Here is a 15179-nt window from a genome sequence, read left to right as displayed (position 1 = left end):
TTCTATTTTACACCCACTTTCAAAGATTACAGAAACCATCTCCTGTAAAGTATAAACCAGTGTAATCCCATTGCGTCTCCATTGCATGTTATGTCACTTTTCAAATGTGCACAGCCTCTATATGACAATAATCTGATCATTAATCTGAGTGGAGATAAGGGACAGCGCTTGTTCATTGCTGGTGAAGAATACAGTGTGTAATGCAAGGTTTCATAACTCCAGTTTTTAGTGATTTTCATGCTTTAACTGCAATGGCTCCATCCCCAAATTGCATATATATCATTGTTTTAAGTTAAAATACAAGGTGGTCACGCCAAATTTTCTAACAGAGATTTTATTCAAGGCTTCCAGCTGAAAACATTAATATGTTGCTCTTAAAGCAAAGGAGACATATTGCCTTACAATCTATTGGAAGGAAATCTATTCAGAGCTTTGAGGAATCGCATAACAAACAAGTTCACTCTACAAATACTGCCTCAGTATACAGAGTAAAAGAAAATTCCATTTCTTTCAGCTCTTCAGCTGAATCCTCATGGATCCAGAGCCCACACTCTTCATACAGAGTGGCATTAGGCACAGAGAAGCTTGGCAGCTTGAAGATCAGCGAGGTTCTTGTTCTGGAGCTCTGGGGGGCCCGTGCACCTCATGGCGTTCCGGGGCGACATCGTGGCCTTGGTCTGTCCCATCCACTGCACCAGGGAGATGATGTTGCAGTCACACTGCCATGTGTTGTCATGGAGATACAGCTTCTTCAGTTCTGACAGGGAACAGAATTTGAAATCATCAAATTATGCAGTCATTTCAACCTCTACTATTATGAATGTGTGTGAAACTGTGTACTGCAGGTAAGTTGTAGTCCTACCAGGCATCTGGGCAAACATGTTTCCATCCACTGTCTTCAGGCGGTTTCCACTGAGAGCCAGCTGAGAAAGCTTGACCATGTTCTTGAACACATCAGGGGGCAGGTGTTCCACCTCGTTGTTCCTCAGGTAGAGTTCCTAGTAGGGATGGGAATAATTAATCAATGATCGATTAATGGTCGTTAAGAATCTATCTATCTCTGATTGCGTATCAGTACTCACTGAACTGAAACACGGCTGAGCATTCAGCTCTGCTGTTGTATGTGAATAAGCCAATGAGCTGAGAATTAACTTGGACAAAGCTACAGTTTGCAAATTGAAAGTTGCAATAACAATTATAAAACACACAAATACAAGTTTTACGAGTATTCATTTGAGCAAAACTAGCTTACTGTATCAAACCTTGCTAGCATGAATTACTAGGTTTAATTTGATCCAAAAATGATTTACACAAAACACATTTAGATATGCAAGATTACTGTGAAAACTTACAGAAGCGCATTGCATTCACTGGATGAAAAAAAAAATAGACACCTTTTCTCGTAATTATGAGATCTTGATCTCGTAATTATGAGATCTTTTCTCGTAATTACGAGATCCTGATCTCGTAATTACGAGATCCTGATCTCGTAATTACGAGATCCTGATCTCATAATTACGAGATCCTCATAAGATAAAGAAAAAGGAAACGTCTGTAAATCCTCTCTCAGTGGCAATGATGGCGCTATCGCAGTTAATCTGCTACTACTACCTTCTCGGTTTGAGACAGTGGGAAATACTGATGTTTCTTAAAAATGAGGATGGTATTAATATTAGTATGTCAACACTGCGTACGAATCGACATGCCATAAGAAGTTGGGGCCTGGATTTGTGTACAGGCGTCTTCTTAGACGGTTCCGTTTCCTCAGCTGTACTCCTTGAGCATCTAGGATTTTTAACAGGTGCCGTACAGTTCTCTGAGTCACTACCAAACCAGATTGGATGCATTTCAAATGCATGAATTTGTATCCATGAAGCATCCCGTGTTGGTTCAACTGCTCCTGCAGAAAGAGAGCGACATCCAGCACGTCAGACTGGGCTTTCCGCCTGAACAGTCTTAACGACTTGAGATGCCTGCGCAGTGTTGACATACTAATTGTACTGACTAATTCCTAAAAGAAGTCTAGTACTGGTTGCTAATAAAGATGATCTAGTATAGACGTGCGCCCAGTGCGCTCCGAACATATAAAAAACAGAAAGTGCAATAATGTTTACAAATATCTCGCTGATTTATTTTCCCGTCATACAGCGGCAATGACTTTAACTCATAATATACAAATGTAACAAAAACAACAAACCGAATTGTTCCTTATATCAAAGACCAAACTACTAATACATACTAGGCACAAACTGGCCATAAACGGGGCAAAACTGGGCACAAGTCAAAACTGTCGCACAAGTCAAAACTGTCGAAAACTGTTTGCTTCCCATATCAGCAACACCGGTGTCTGGGTTTCCCCAGGTTAAATGGCCCAACCAGAGTGCCATATCCGTTCTCGCTCGCATCTGCAAAGTGATGCAATTGGGCGCTGACAGTCCTCCCAAATCCTTCAGGCTTCACACATCTGGGGATCTTGAAATCTGCCACCTTCTCAAGATCTGTCAGCCATTTGTTCCACTTCTGCTGGAAAGCTGGAGGTATTGGATCGTCCCAATCACACTTTGTCCTGCATAACTCCTGCAACAGCAGCTTGGCGGGGAGCACTAGAGGTGCCAGGAATCCCAATGGATCATAGACAGAACTGATGATAGATAGCATGCCTCGCTTGGGTGGCGGCTTCTCCTTGACTTTCAGTTTAAATTTGAAAGTGTCCGTCTCGATACACCACTGCAAACCCAAAGCTCTGTCCAACGGCAGCTTATCTCTGTCCAGATCAAGTTCATGCAGGTTCTTGGACTTGAGATTCTCTGGGAGGCTTTGAAGCACTTCTCGACTGTTACTGATCCATTGAGTGAGGGTGAAACCTCCTTTGCTGCAAATGGTTGTAAGATTCTTAACCATGGTGACTGTATCCTCTTCAGAAGGCAGACTCTTCAGTAGGTCATCCATGTAGAAGTTTCGGTTGACTGTTTCGATCACTTCAGTTGGAAAGTTGGCCTGGTTGTCTTCAGCAGTCTTTCTAAGAGCAAGGCAGGCAACACTGGGTGATGAAACCGCTCCAAATAAATGCACAGTCATGTGATGCTCTACAAGATCTTGCTCCAGGTTACCTTGAGGCCACCATAAGAATCTTAAGTAGTCCTGGTGTTCTTCTGTCACCTTAACCTGGTGGAACATAGCCTTTATGTCCGCCATTATGGCCACTTGTTCCTGTCTGAACCTCATAAGAACTCCTACTAACGAGCTGGTGAGGTTCGGTCCTTGCAAGAGCTGACTGTTGAGAGAGACCCCTTTATACTCTGCTCCACAGTCAAACACAACTCGTAGTTTTCCCTTTCGTGGATGGTACACGCCGTGGTGCGGGATATACCACACCTTTCCGGTTTCTGTTTTGAGCTGATGCTGCGGCACTTCTTCGGCATAGCCATTGCTAATAACATCAGCAAGAAAGTTCTTGTACTCCTCATGAAAGCTTAAGTCTTTCTGAAGTCTTCTTTTCAGACCACGAACACGTTGCATGGCAACACAGAGGTTGTTTGGCATCGAAACATCTTTCCCTTTGAAAGGCAGTTGAAATGTGTAGTGTCCGTTCTGAAGCCGAGCAGAGCTTTCCATTATCTCCACAAACTTCTTTTCTTCCCTTGACATTTCCTCCTGTTCTGCAGAAGCTCACTCATTGAAGTCGTAGTTGTACTGGCTGGTTAGCAGTTCTTCGATTCTGTCAATGGCGATTCTGTTGGCATGAACTGCAGGGTGGTCACTTCCACAGTCGCTATTTCCCCGTAACGGACCATTTATTACCCACCCCAGTAGGGTTCTGATCGCATAGGGTCCATCTTCACCTTAACGACTGTTAATCACCTCCCAAGGCTCCATCAACTTGGAGGCATTTGTGCCAATTAACAGGTCAACATCAGTGCTTATGTGAGGAATCTTTACATCATCTAAATAAGGCCATTTTCTCAGCTCCCTTTCGCTGATTATGTTGGCTGTGGAAACAGGCATCTCTTTCTGGGTACACACTTTGGGAAGTGGATAGAAGCACTCACCAGAAAATCCTGAAATCTCCAGATTGTCAATAACGGAGCTTTCTACTGCATTACTATGGCCCAAGGTGCGGATATGAATCTTAAATGTGCGTCCTTCCATGTTCAATTTGTCAAGGAGCTTCCTGGTGCAGAAGGTTCCTGTACTCCCTGGATCCAGAAAAGCATACGTTTCAATAACCTTGTTTCCCTTTGAGCACTTCACCTTAACAGGCAAAATGGGAAGAATTCCATTGCAGTGGCCAGCCCCTGTAAGACCACAAGCGGAGGATGTTGTACAGCTGTCAGAAGCCTTGGACTGCTCAATAATTTTCTGCTCACCATACTTCTGATCCTTCTGAGTAACCCTTTCTTTCTCTCCAATGTACAAAACACTGGGATGCGTTCGGTTGCACTTTTTGCAAGTGATGCGCCTGTCGCAATTCTTGCTCAAGTGTCCTGTGCATAAGCAACTGAAACACAGACCTTTCTCCTTTAGATAGTCCAGTTTCTCCCTGTGTGGCTTTCTTCCCAGTTTAAAACATTGTTCTAATACATGACCGACAGCATTACAATACAGGCAGGAAATAGAATCAGTCTTGGTAAAGGATGTGACATTGTTCTGAATCCTTTCCTTCTTGTCACCGTCTGTTTTGCTGTATCCATCCTCATTCTTGTAAGCGACTGCTTTGTATCCATCCTCAATGACCACCTGTGTTGCAAAGCTGTTTCTTCTGAGCTGTGGTTTCACCTGCAACTTGCTAGCTTTTGTAGCTCCTCTGATAACAGGTGAAGTGTCCTGTATGTCACCGAAGACTGGATCTGAAGTGATTTTGACCTGGTACTCGATGAACTTCACAATGTCTGAGAATCGTGCTCTTCGACTAGTTTTCTCCAGTATCTCACATGCCTTTGCTCTCCACTTGTCTCGGAGTTTGTACGGAAGCTTCTGACTCAGAATCTTGATGTTTGCTGGCATGTTAAGTTCCTCCAAGTACTGTAGGTCTTCCATAGCGTTGGAACACTCACGAAGAAAAAGTCCATAAGCTTTGAGCGCTTTGGTGTCCTCAGCTTTGACACTTGGCAATCCTGTGACCTTCTCCATGTAGGCTGCTGTTATCTTCAACTCATTACCAAAGTGCTCGTTGAGCAACTTCTTGGCAACAGCAAATCCTTTATCCGCAGTCATATGAAGGCAGCTGCGTACAATATCCCTTGGTTGCCCCCTAGTGAATTCCACGCAGTGTTCGAACGCTTTCATAAATGTGTTGAACTGAAGAGGATCTCCATCATAAGTTGGAATTTCTCAGCGTGGCAGCAGTTGTGATGTTTGCATTTGAACAAGGAGAGCTGTTATGTCATTCTGTTGTTGCAGCAGATTGTAGAGACCGGCTGTATGATTTTGGCCTTGGAGGGGTTGAAACACTTGTTGGCCTAGAGTAGGTTGAAAGCTTTGACTGAAGGTTGTCTTTGATTGTAACTGAGGGGGTTGAGAGCCTTGACTGACAGTTGGGTTTGGCTGTGATGCAAAATGAGTGGGTTTTCCCCCCAAACTTGGCATGATAGTTGATGCTACCAATGGTGAAGCATTGCTTTGCAGTGGTAGAGATGCATGCTGCTGTGAGGGCGGAGGCACAAATATTGAGGCCTGTGGATTGTGAGAGGTGAGCGGGAGCTTTGATCTAGCCCCTTTCCTGACATAGGAAGACATTCCATCTGATTGCCTTGAATGGAGGCTGCTACCTCCCTGTAGCACTGCTAGCTTAGCAGAAGCGGCAGCTATCTCAGTGTCCAGCTCAAGCTGTTCCTTTTTTCTCTTCAAGATGAGCTCCTGCTCCTCCAAAGCATGCTTCACCTTTAAAGCAGCAGCTCGAGCCAAGAGCGCAGCCTGTTCCGCCTCTGTATTGCGTCTAGCTGAAGAAGTGGAGGATCTGCTTCTTGAAGATCTGCTACTTGAGCCATGGTGTTTTGACAGCACATTTGAAATGCTGTCTTGAGGTTGAATCTGATCCTCCTCTTCCTCATCCTTTCCAACAGCAGCTCCATTTCTAGCATTGACATAAACAGTTTGATCATCCCTTTCATGTTCCTTTAAAGTGTTGTCAACAACCCTGTTTGTTTCTGTTGGTCCAATTTCATTTTCACTTTGGACAGTTTGAGATTGCTCAGTATGAGTTTCAGTTTGACCCGGCAAATCATCATCATCATCATCAACATCAACATCAACCTTGGTAACTGGACAAGCTTTAGTGTCAGACAACCATTGTTTTGTACCCACAATAAACTCATTGACATTCAACATTTTAGCTTGGAACCATATTTCATGTTTGTTTGCTTCATCAGCAGGCAATAAATCCAATAAGGATGTATGCACCTGCTGTATTTTGTCACACAACCCATTGAACTTGTTAAATTCGTTTTCAACCTCATTTACATGATCTTTATCACTCATCAATTTGGCAATATACCCCTTTACTTTAGACAGTTTACCAAATTCAGACTTTCTTTCCTTTTCTAAAATGCTTATTTTTTCCAACCAAGCTTTGGATGTTAATTTAACCACACGTTTTTCAGTTACAGATTTTGCCCCAGCACCCACACCAAGCTCAGTCTCTTTTTCTTCTTCGGTCATAATAGCCACGTAATGTGAATTGGCTTATTAATCAAGAAGCCCGCATATGCGTTTTTGTTGCGCAACAACTCGTTTAGACGCGCAAAGTTATTTTTAGACGGTTGCGAGTCTGCTACCAATGCATTGGGTTTACGCGAATGTGTGCACACAAATTACCATGGCCATTCATAATATCAGCGCTGATCAACACATACCCCAATCGAGCGTTGGCCGGCTTTGATGAATGGTGTCCCGGTGTGATGATGCTGGAATTTGGCTGGCCCTGTAGCTCGCTCCGGTACCTCCAATTAGTTTCCGGCAACTCCAAACATTTGCCCACCTCACCTCCGTGGTTTCCAAACGAACACGTAAATCCACAATGTAACAGGTCCGTGTCCTCTTGATGAACGGCGATCCGAAACGAAGCAGTTTTTCGACCTAATTGTACTGACTAATTCCTAAAAGAAGTCTAGTACTGGTTGCTAATAAAGATGATCTAGTTTAGACGTGCGCCCAGTGCGCTCCGAACATATAAAAAACAGAAAGTGCAATAATGTTTACAACTAGATAGATAGATAGATAGATAGATAGATAGATAGATAGATAGATAGATAGATAGATTACTTTATTCATCCCCGAAGGGAAATTCGGTTGTCACAGCAGTCCGGTATTCAAGTACAATAAAATACAATAGAATAAAATACTGAGGTAGCATAAATAAAAACAACAATAGAAAAAACACAGATCAGAATAGATTCTGATTAGATCAGAACAAGGACACTTAAGAAGTTAAGAAAAGAACATCATCAGTTGGTAGGATGGTTGGCAAGATGATGGTAATAATTAAACTGGTGATATGATGGCAACAATGCTATAGTGACTAGACGGTATATAATAATAATAATAGTACAGTATATAATATATATATATAATATAATATAATATAATATGTAATAGTAGATAATAAACAATATAAAAGTAAAATGAAAGAATATAAATAGAGTAATTACAAGTAAAGTAATATAATATATAATCATAATAATAATAATAATAATAAATAAGGCCTGTAAGGCCGGTATAATAATAATAGTAGTATATTACAGTATATAGTAATAATGGCAGCAACAGTATATATAATAATATTAATAATAATAGTAATAATATTAATAACATAGCAAAGTGTCGTGCATAGATTTAGTGCAAAGGTTTAGTGCATCTCAGTAATGTTGGTTCTGGCAGAGATAGATGAATTGTATAGTCTTATTGCAGAAGGATGTGAGTGAGTGAGGGACCGCTGGCAAGCTGCTGCCGCGCCTCGCCTGCTGTTTTCGCTATTTTATATGTTTTATATCGATTCATCAAGTCTGTCTTTTGATGAATGTTGGACCTCAAACCCACCTGCTAGATTCGGCTTGCTCAATCTAACCGTTGCGACACCGAAACAGCAGTTTTGTCTCTGCCTGTCTGCTGTCACTGCCTCAGCACTCGTTAGCCTGAAGCTAGCTTCGCCGGTACAGGGCTCACCTGTTGGGATTCCTGTGGCTCCTCTCCGCACTCTGTGGCCGGATAACCTGCGCTGGTGTGCCCCACGAAGCACACCCGTTCGGACTGGCCCGCTGCCACCCTGCCTGCTCTCCCGGACGCTTACCCGCGCCCGCGGACTGCTGTCAACGCGGAGGACGCCGCCCCCCTGCTACACCGCTACCTGACAGTGTTTACCTGCCAGCCGGCTAGCCTGCTGCTAATCCCCGACACCGTCCAACCGGCTTCCCAGTCTCCAGCGAAGCTACAACCGGCACGCTCCACTCCAGCTGCCTCCACTGCGCTGGCTCTGTGGCTTCACCATAACCACCTGGATCATCTACCGCTGGATCACGTCGCTGCCGATTTCATATCGAGGATTTTTAACCTGCCCCTCTGGACTACGCCATGTCGGACTCTGCATCTCTGCCGCTTCGTTACTCGGTAACGGAGATGTTACGGCTCCGGACCCTCTCAAAGACCCCCCCACCTCAGCTTGCATCCCACTACATCCTCAAACGACCAAGGTACGTCCACCGAGGCTCTGGTCGGAACATTCAGTACACTCTAAACAACAACACCAATACAAACATCCGCTCCTTCTGGTCCACTTGGCCCCGCCCCCCTCCTCGCACTGCCCGTCCACTCAATCCTGTCAATCACAGTGTACTATCCCCTCTGCTCAAAGCAACCCTCTATACTCCACTCACCTGTCTGAAATTCTGTCTGTTGAACACCAGATCCCTCTGTAATAAAGCTCTGTTGATCGCTGACTTCATTGTTGACCGCAAACTAGACATTCTCTGCCTCACTGAAACCTGGCAACAACCAAATGACTTCTCCCATCTCAATGAGGCTGTCCCACCGGGTTTTTCTTTTATTAGTAAACCCCGTGCTACTGGGAGGGGGGGTGGCCTTGCTCTCCTGCACCGGGATCACATCAAAGTCACTGCTGTCACAGTCCCCCATCACTCCTCTTTTGAATGTCTAGCTGTAAAACTCACAGGCCCTAAACCCACTATCATTGTCACCATCTACAGACCACCAAAACCCTCTGCTGTTTTCCTCAATGAATTCTCATCACTACTAACATCTGTATGTGCAATGTCCCCCACTGTTATCCTCCTCGGCGATTTCAACATCCACATTGACAACCCATCCAATATCTTTGCTAAGGACTTCACATCACTTCTGGACTGTCTTGGTATCACACAACATGTCAACCTCCCAACCCATAACAAAGGCCACATACTGGATTTAATCTGCTGTACTGACATCACTCCCACCAACCTTGATGTCACTGATTTCCCCATTTCTGACCACAAAGCTGTACTTTTTGACATTCGCACCCAATTACACAAAGCCAAGGAACAACGGACCATCTCCTTCAGAAACATCAAACACATCGTCACCACCGATCTCTCCACCCTGATCAGAGAAATAGTAGAGGGGCTGCCGGGGGTGGGGTGGTTGGAGTTGAACCTGTTGAAGAAAAGGTTCAGCTCGTTTGCACGTTCCACATTCCCCTCCACTGCTGCTCCCCCACCACTCTCCAGTTTCCGTCTGTATTTGTCCTTACTCTCCCTGATGCTGCGTTTGAGCTCCCTTTGTACACGTTTGAGTTCTGCACTGTCCCGTGATCTAAAAGCCCTCTTCTTCTTGTTAAGAAGAGCCTTTAGGTCGCTGGTTACCCACGGTTTGTTGTTTGGGTAACAGCGGACCTGTTTAGTGGGGATGGAGTTGTCAATGCAGAACCCAATGTACTCAGAGACACAGTCAGTCAGGCCATCAATGTCCTCACCATGTGGCTCATACAGAGCATCCCAGTCAGTGGCCTCCAGCGCTCCACGCAGTGTTTCCATGGCCTCAGGAGACCATTTCTTCACTGTCCTCACTGTGACTGGGTGCTGCTGAACCACAGGCTTATATGATGGTGAGAGCAGGACAAGGTTGTGATCCGACCTGCCAAGCGGTGGCAGGGCGGTGGAGCTGTACGCATCCTTAACATTTGCGTACAGCAGGTCCAAAGTCTTATTTTCCCGGGTGGCACATTTAACAAACTGGAAGAAGGTTGGGAGAGTGGATGAGAGAGACACATGGTTAAAGTCACCTGTAATGAACATGAAGGCTCCAGGTTGTTGTGTCTGTAGTGCTGCAGTCACAGTGTGGATGATGTCACAAGCTGCTTCTGCGTTCCCAGACGGAGGAATGTAAATAGTGATGGCGATGACACTGGAAAACTCCCTTGGCAAATAGTATGGACGAAGTCCGACGGCGACGAGCTCGATGTCCGGGCTGCAGACCCGCTCTTTAACCGTGACGTGCCCGGGATGACACCACCTGTTGTTTACGAGCACGGCAAGCCCCCCTCCTTTCTTCTTACCGGTCGCGGCGATGTCTCTGTCGGCTCGCACCGTCTGGAAGCCGGGAATGGTGACGTTTGAGTCCGGTATCAGGTCGTGCAGCCACGTTTCCGTGAAACACATGATACTGGACTCCCTGTACTCCCTCTGTGTCCCGGCGAGTGCTTCCAGTTCGTCCACTTTATTTGCCAAACTTCTCACGTTTCCAGTGATGACTGCAGGGATATAGGGCTTAAACTTCCTCTTCCCCATCCTGTGTTTAACCCCCGCTCTGCAGCCTCGCCATAACCTCTCAAGCTCCTCCGGTATGGTGTGTCTGTACGTCTCTCCGGCCGTGTTGTGCCTCAGGGCCATCAGCTGGTCGCGGGTGTAAACAACGCTGACGAGTGGTGTCGGCATGGCTTCCAGTGAACCGGAGAGACTCAAGTGCAATTAAAAGTGTTATAAAGTGTCCAAAAGTTCCAAAAAGCACCCCGCTGTTGTGCGTTGCGGAGATGCGCAGGACAGTGCAAAAATAAAGATAAAAAACACACAACAAACGTAGTAAAAACACAAAAAACTACAGAAATACATGGAGCTGCTGTAACAGGCTGCCACTAGTACGGCGCCATCTTGGCATTACTAGGACAACTAGGACTGCGCGCAGTACTGAACGGGCCCTCGCAGGACACGCGTGTCGGGGCATGCTGCCGTCTGGGTTTGTGCGTTACAGGGGCCAGTCTATACCACCCCTATGAATTTCATTGCCTTAAGTCTTATGGTTTGGGCACAGTGGCACTTATTAAATTAAACTGCCGCCAGAGCGCCACCTAGGGGTTGATCAATAAAATCTTCAAGGGTTACCCTCAGGAGGGCATTGACAATAAGTATACCAAGTTTGGTGTTAATCCAACCAACCGATTTGGAGATATAAAATACTTCAATTTAAAGAGCGCCACCTAGTGGTCATCGCCCAAAATTTTGCACAGAGCCTCAGGGGCTCAGGGGGAAGTAGTAACCTGAGTTTCATGTCATTCAGACACACCAATGTGGAGATATGCAACACTTTGTGTTTGGTGTTGAAAATAGCGCCACCTGCAGGAAGTTGTTATATAATAACTTGAGTATTCTTTGGGTAATCAAAATTCTTTTAATAACTTTTTGTCATGAGGGTCCATAGATGCTGTGTGCAAAGTGTGGTGCAAAACGATGAAATTGCCTAGGAGGAGTTCGAAAAAGTAGGTTTGCGACATTTCACGAATTTGCGGAAAAAAACGGTAGGCGAAAATGGGCGTGGCCTATATCACGAGATTCAGCACGACTCAGGATATAAGTTTTTTGAATGTGCGATAAAGTATGTGGGAGTTATTAGCCAAAACGCACTTTCCTTTATTGTAGCGCCACCTAGTGGTGAAAATTCAGGATGACAATAGATTATAAAATTTTTCGCCAGGTATGACTTATATTTAAAGTTTCGTGAGTTCTGGGGTATGTTCAGGCATTGAAAAATGCGATCATTTGGGGGGAAGAAAAATAAAAATAAAAAGAATAATCATTAGAAATACAATAGGGACCTCGCAGGTCGTTGCCTGCTCGGGCCCTAAATATCTCGCTGATTTATTCGCCCGTCATACAGCGGCAATGACTTTAACTCATAATATACAAATGTAACAAAAACAACAAACCGAATTGTTCCTTATATCAAAGACCAAACTACTAATACATACTAGGCACAAACTGGCCATAAACTGGGCAAAACTGGGCACAGTCGAAAACTGTTTGCTTCCCATATCAGCAACACCGGTGTCTGGGTTTCCCCAGGTTAAATGGCCCAACCCAGCTGACCCGAAGTCAGCTGAGCTTCACAACAAGCACAGCTCCCCCCAGTGGCATGGAGCCAAATTGAAATGAACATGAAATGACATGACATGAAATACAAAAATGAATATGGCTCATACACTAATATTAATACCATCCTCATTTTTAAGAAACATCAGTATATCCCAGTGTCTCAAACCAAGAAGGTAGTAGTAGCAGATTAACTGCGATAGCGCCATCATTGCCACTGAGAGAGGATTTACAGACGTTCCCTTTTCCTTTATCTTACGAGGATCTCGTAATTATGAGATCAGGATCTCGTAATTAATAGATCAGGATCTCATAATTACGAGAAAAGATCTCGTAATTATGAGATCAGGATCTCGTAATTACGAGAAAAAGTGTCTATTTTTTTTTTTATCCAGTGAATGCAATGCGCTTCCGTAAAAACTAACCTCATGGCTCTTCGGGGGTTAAAACATTGAACTCCTTGACGTTATCTTGACAGTATAATCTTGAGTTGAGTAGTTGAGTTAGTTTAACAATTGACATGAGGTCTCTTTTTGTCCTTTCAAAATAAAAGCATCCGTTATCAAAACAGGCTTTTATTTTGCCCATATATGCATGTTTTTACACATACTGGAGTATGTATACAAAACCATAGTAATTAATCGATTAATTGATCGTTAACGTTAAAGATGCTTGATGCTCGTTAGCAGGATTCTTCCACGCCCATCCCTAGTTCGTTCAGCATTCAGCACATTTGTTTTTGTGACATTTAGACCAATGCACAAATGCAGACATTCGCCAAGAATACATCTTAAATGTTCATGCTGAAACCTAAAACAGTGTGGTACCTGCAAGTTGCCCAGGCCATCAAAAGTTGATGCGCTCAGTGTGGGAAGAAGGTTGTTGTCCAGAACCAGCATCTCTAGAGATCGCAGAGGGCTGAAGGCTCCAGCAGGAATGATCTTCAGACTATATTTGGAGAGTTCAATTCCTTAATTAACATCAATACTCTGTACATCTATTGGATCTAAAGCTGATGTCAATATCAAGTGGATAGAATGTTCACATAATTGTCTTTTCTCATCAAGTTAAGTATGGCATTCACTTGAATGAGAATTGACATTCTAATATTTTGCTTTTTTAAACCCCATGATTTTAATCAATTGCCCATTTTAAATGAATGCTTCGTCACCAATTAAACCTCAGTGCATGTTTTTGGACTATGGGAAGAAGCTGGAGTACCCGGTGAGAGCCCACACCGACACGGGGAGAACATGCAAACTCTACACAGAAGAACCGCAGGCCGGAGTCAAACTGGCGACCCGGTTGCTGTGAGGCAAGAGTGTAAACCACTACACCAACGTCACAACGTGTAGCCTCCAAAAGAGAATTAATTCAAACTAATTCAAACAAAAATGCACATATAATTTCTGGTGATAGAACTAATAAGATTATGCTGATTCTTGATGGTAAATGGACCTACACTTATATATCGCTTTTCTAGTCGATTTGCGACCACTCAAAGCGCATTACACTACAGACTGTGCTCATTCACCCGTTCACACACATACTGGTGGCAGAGGCTACCCTAAACGGTGCCACCTGCCACCATTGGGAAGTCATTCACACACACCGATGAACGCAGCATCGGGAGCAATTTGGGGTTCAGTATCTTGCTCAAGGATACTTCAACATATAGGCTGCCATGGTCAGGGATTGAACCACCAATCCTCCGATCGGTGGGCTCTACCAACTGAGCCACAGCCGCCCCAGGATATAACCCCTGTAGTGGGTCCATATGATTAGATTAGTTTGGATGACTTGCACTGACAATATCATCGTCCATTGTGATGTTTCACTGTGGACATTGTCATACACCAATAATGAAGACATTGCCCAACCCTAGTTACCCTTACATCAAAGTATTCCAGGAATAGGGATTGGATTCTCATTGCCTATAGAAAGCATCCACCAAAGGGCATATGCCTACCTGTTATTGTCTAAGTTTAGAAACATGAGCTGCTTGAGTCCAGTGAAGGCCTTAGGTGAGATTCTCTGTATGCGATTCAGGGAAAGGTCCAGAATCTTGAGGGCGATCAGAGGCTTAAAGGCATTAGATGGGAGAGTTGTCAGCGCATTGAGAGGAAGGTCTAAGTCTGACAAGTTCCTCATTCCAGCAAACATCTCATGTTTCAGGCTTCCGATCTGGTTCTGTCCCAGCATGAGGAAGCGAAGGTTCAGGAGGTCCTGGAGACATGGAAAGAACCATCGCTTTTATTGTTAGATTATTGCATTGTAATATCTTTATATACAATCTATCCCTCTTCAAACTCTTTACCTTGAAACCTCTCAGGGGAAGGTTGGTGATGCGGTTGCCGTAGAGATTGAGCAGCATCAGTTGCTTTGCGCCAGAGAAGGCCTGGGGGTGGATGGACTTAATGGCATTTCGTTCCAGGTTGATACTTTCAATTTTCAGAATCGATCTCAGGGTGTTTGCCTTCAGGTCTGTGATCCCATTCTCACCTTTAAACAGCAGTAAATAAAATACAGATACAGTTATGTACTGTATGTCCCCCACCACCACTGTGAACTTTACTCACAGTAAAGGAGGGATACATAACAAAAGGTATTCACCTAGTTTGAGGATCCAGGCATCAGGGGGCAGTTTTGAGGGAAAGACATGAAGCCCCCTCTTATGACAGTTGACCTCTGACTTTTGTGGACCGGACTTGTTGGAGCATTTACAGACATCTGGACAGCCCTCCACAGCCTGCACCATGCTCAGGATCACCAGCACCAACCACGCAAAGGGCTGCATCTCTGCTGCTCGGAGAATCAAGGATGTAAAGAGAA

The 15179-nt window shown here is 44.4% G+C and overlaps 1 protein-coding gene across 1 annotated transcript; it reads right to left on the bottom strand.

Moving 5' to 3' along the window:
- Positions 1-347: 347 nt before the first annotated feature.
- si:dkey-1j5.4 (leucine-rich repeat LGI family member 3) lies at positions 348-13537 on the bottom strand. The gene is made up of 4 exons (XM_059348480.1): positions 13519-13537; positions 13175-13295; positions 863-998; positions 348-757 (listed from the first exon to the last, which is right to left on the bottom strand). Exons 2-4 carry the CDS (start codon positions 13244-13246, stop codon positions 570-572), a joined length of 396 nt encoding a protein of 131 aa, XP_059204463.1. The 5' UTR covers positions 13247-13295; positions 13519-13537; the 3' UTR covers positions 348-569.
- Positions 13538-15179: the final 1642 nt, after the last annotated feature.

The sequence above is a fragment of the Centropristis striata genome, chromosome 13, assembly GCF_030273125.1.
Source record: "Centropristis striata isolate RG_2023a ecotype Rhode Island chromosome 13, C.striata_1.0, whole genome shotgun sequence".
Lineage (NCBI taxonomy): Eukaryota > Metazoa > Chordata > Actinopteri > Perciformes > Serranidae > Centropristis > Centropristis striata.
This window is presented reverse-complemented; position numbering and strand designations above follow the sequence as displayed.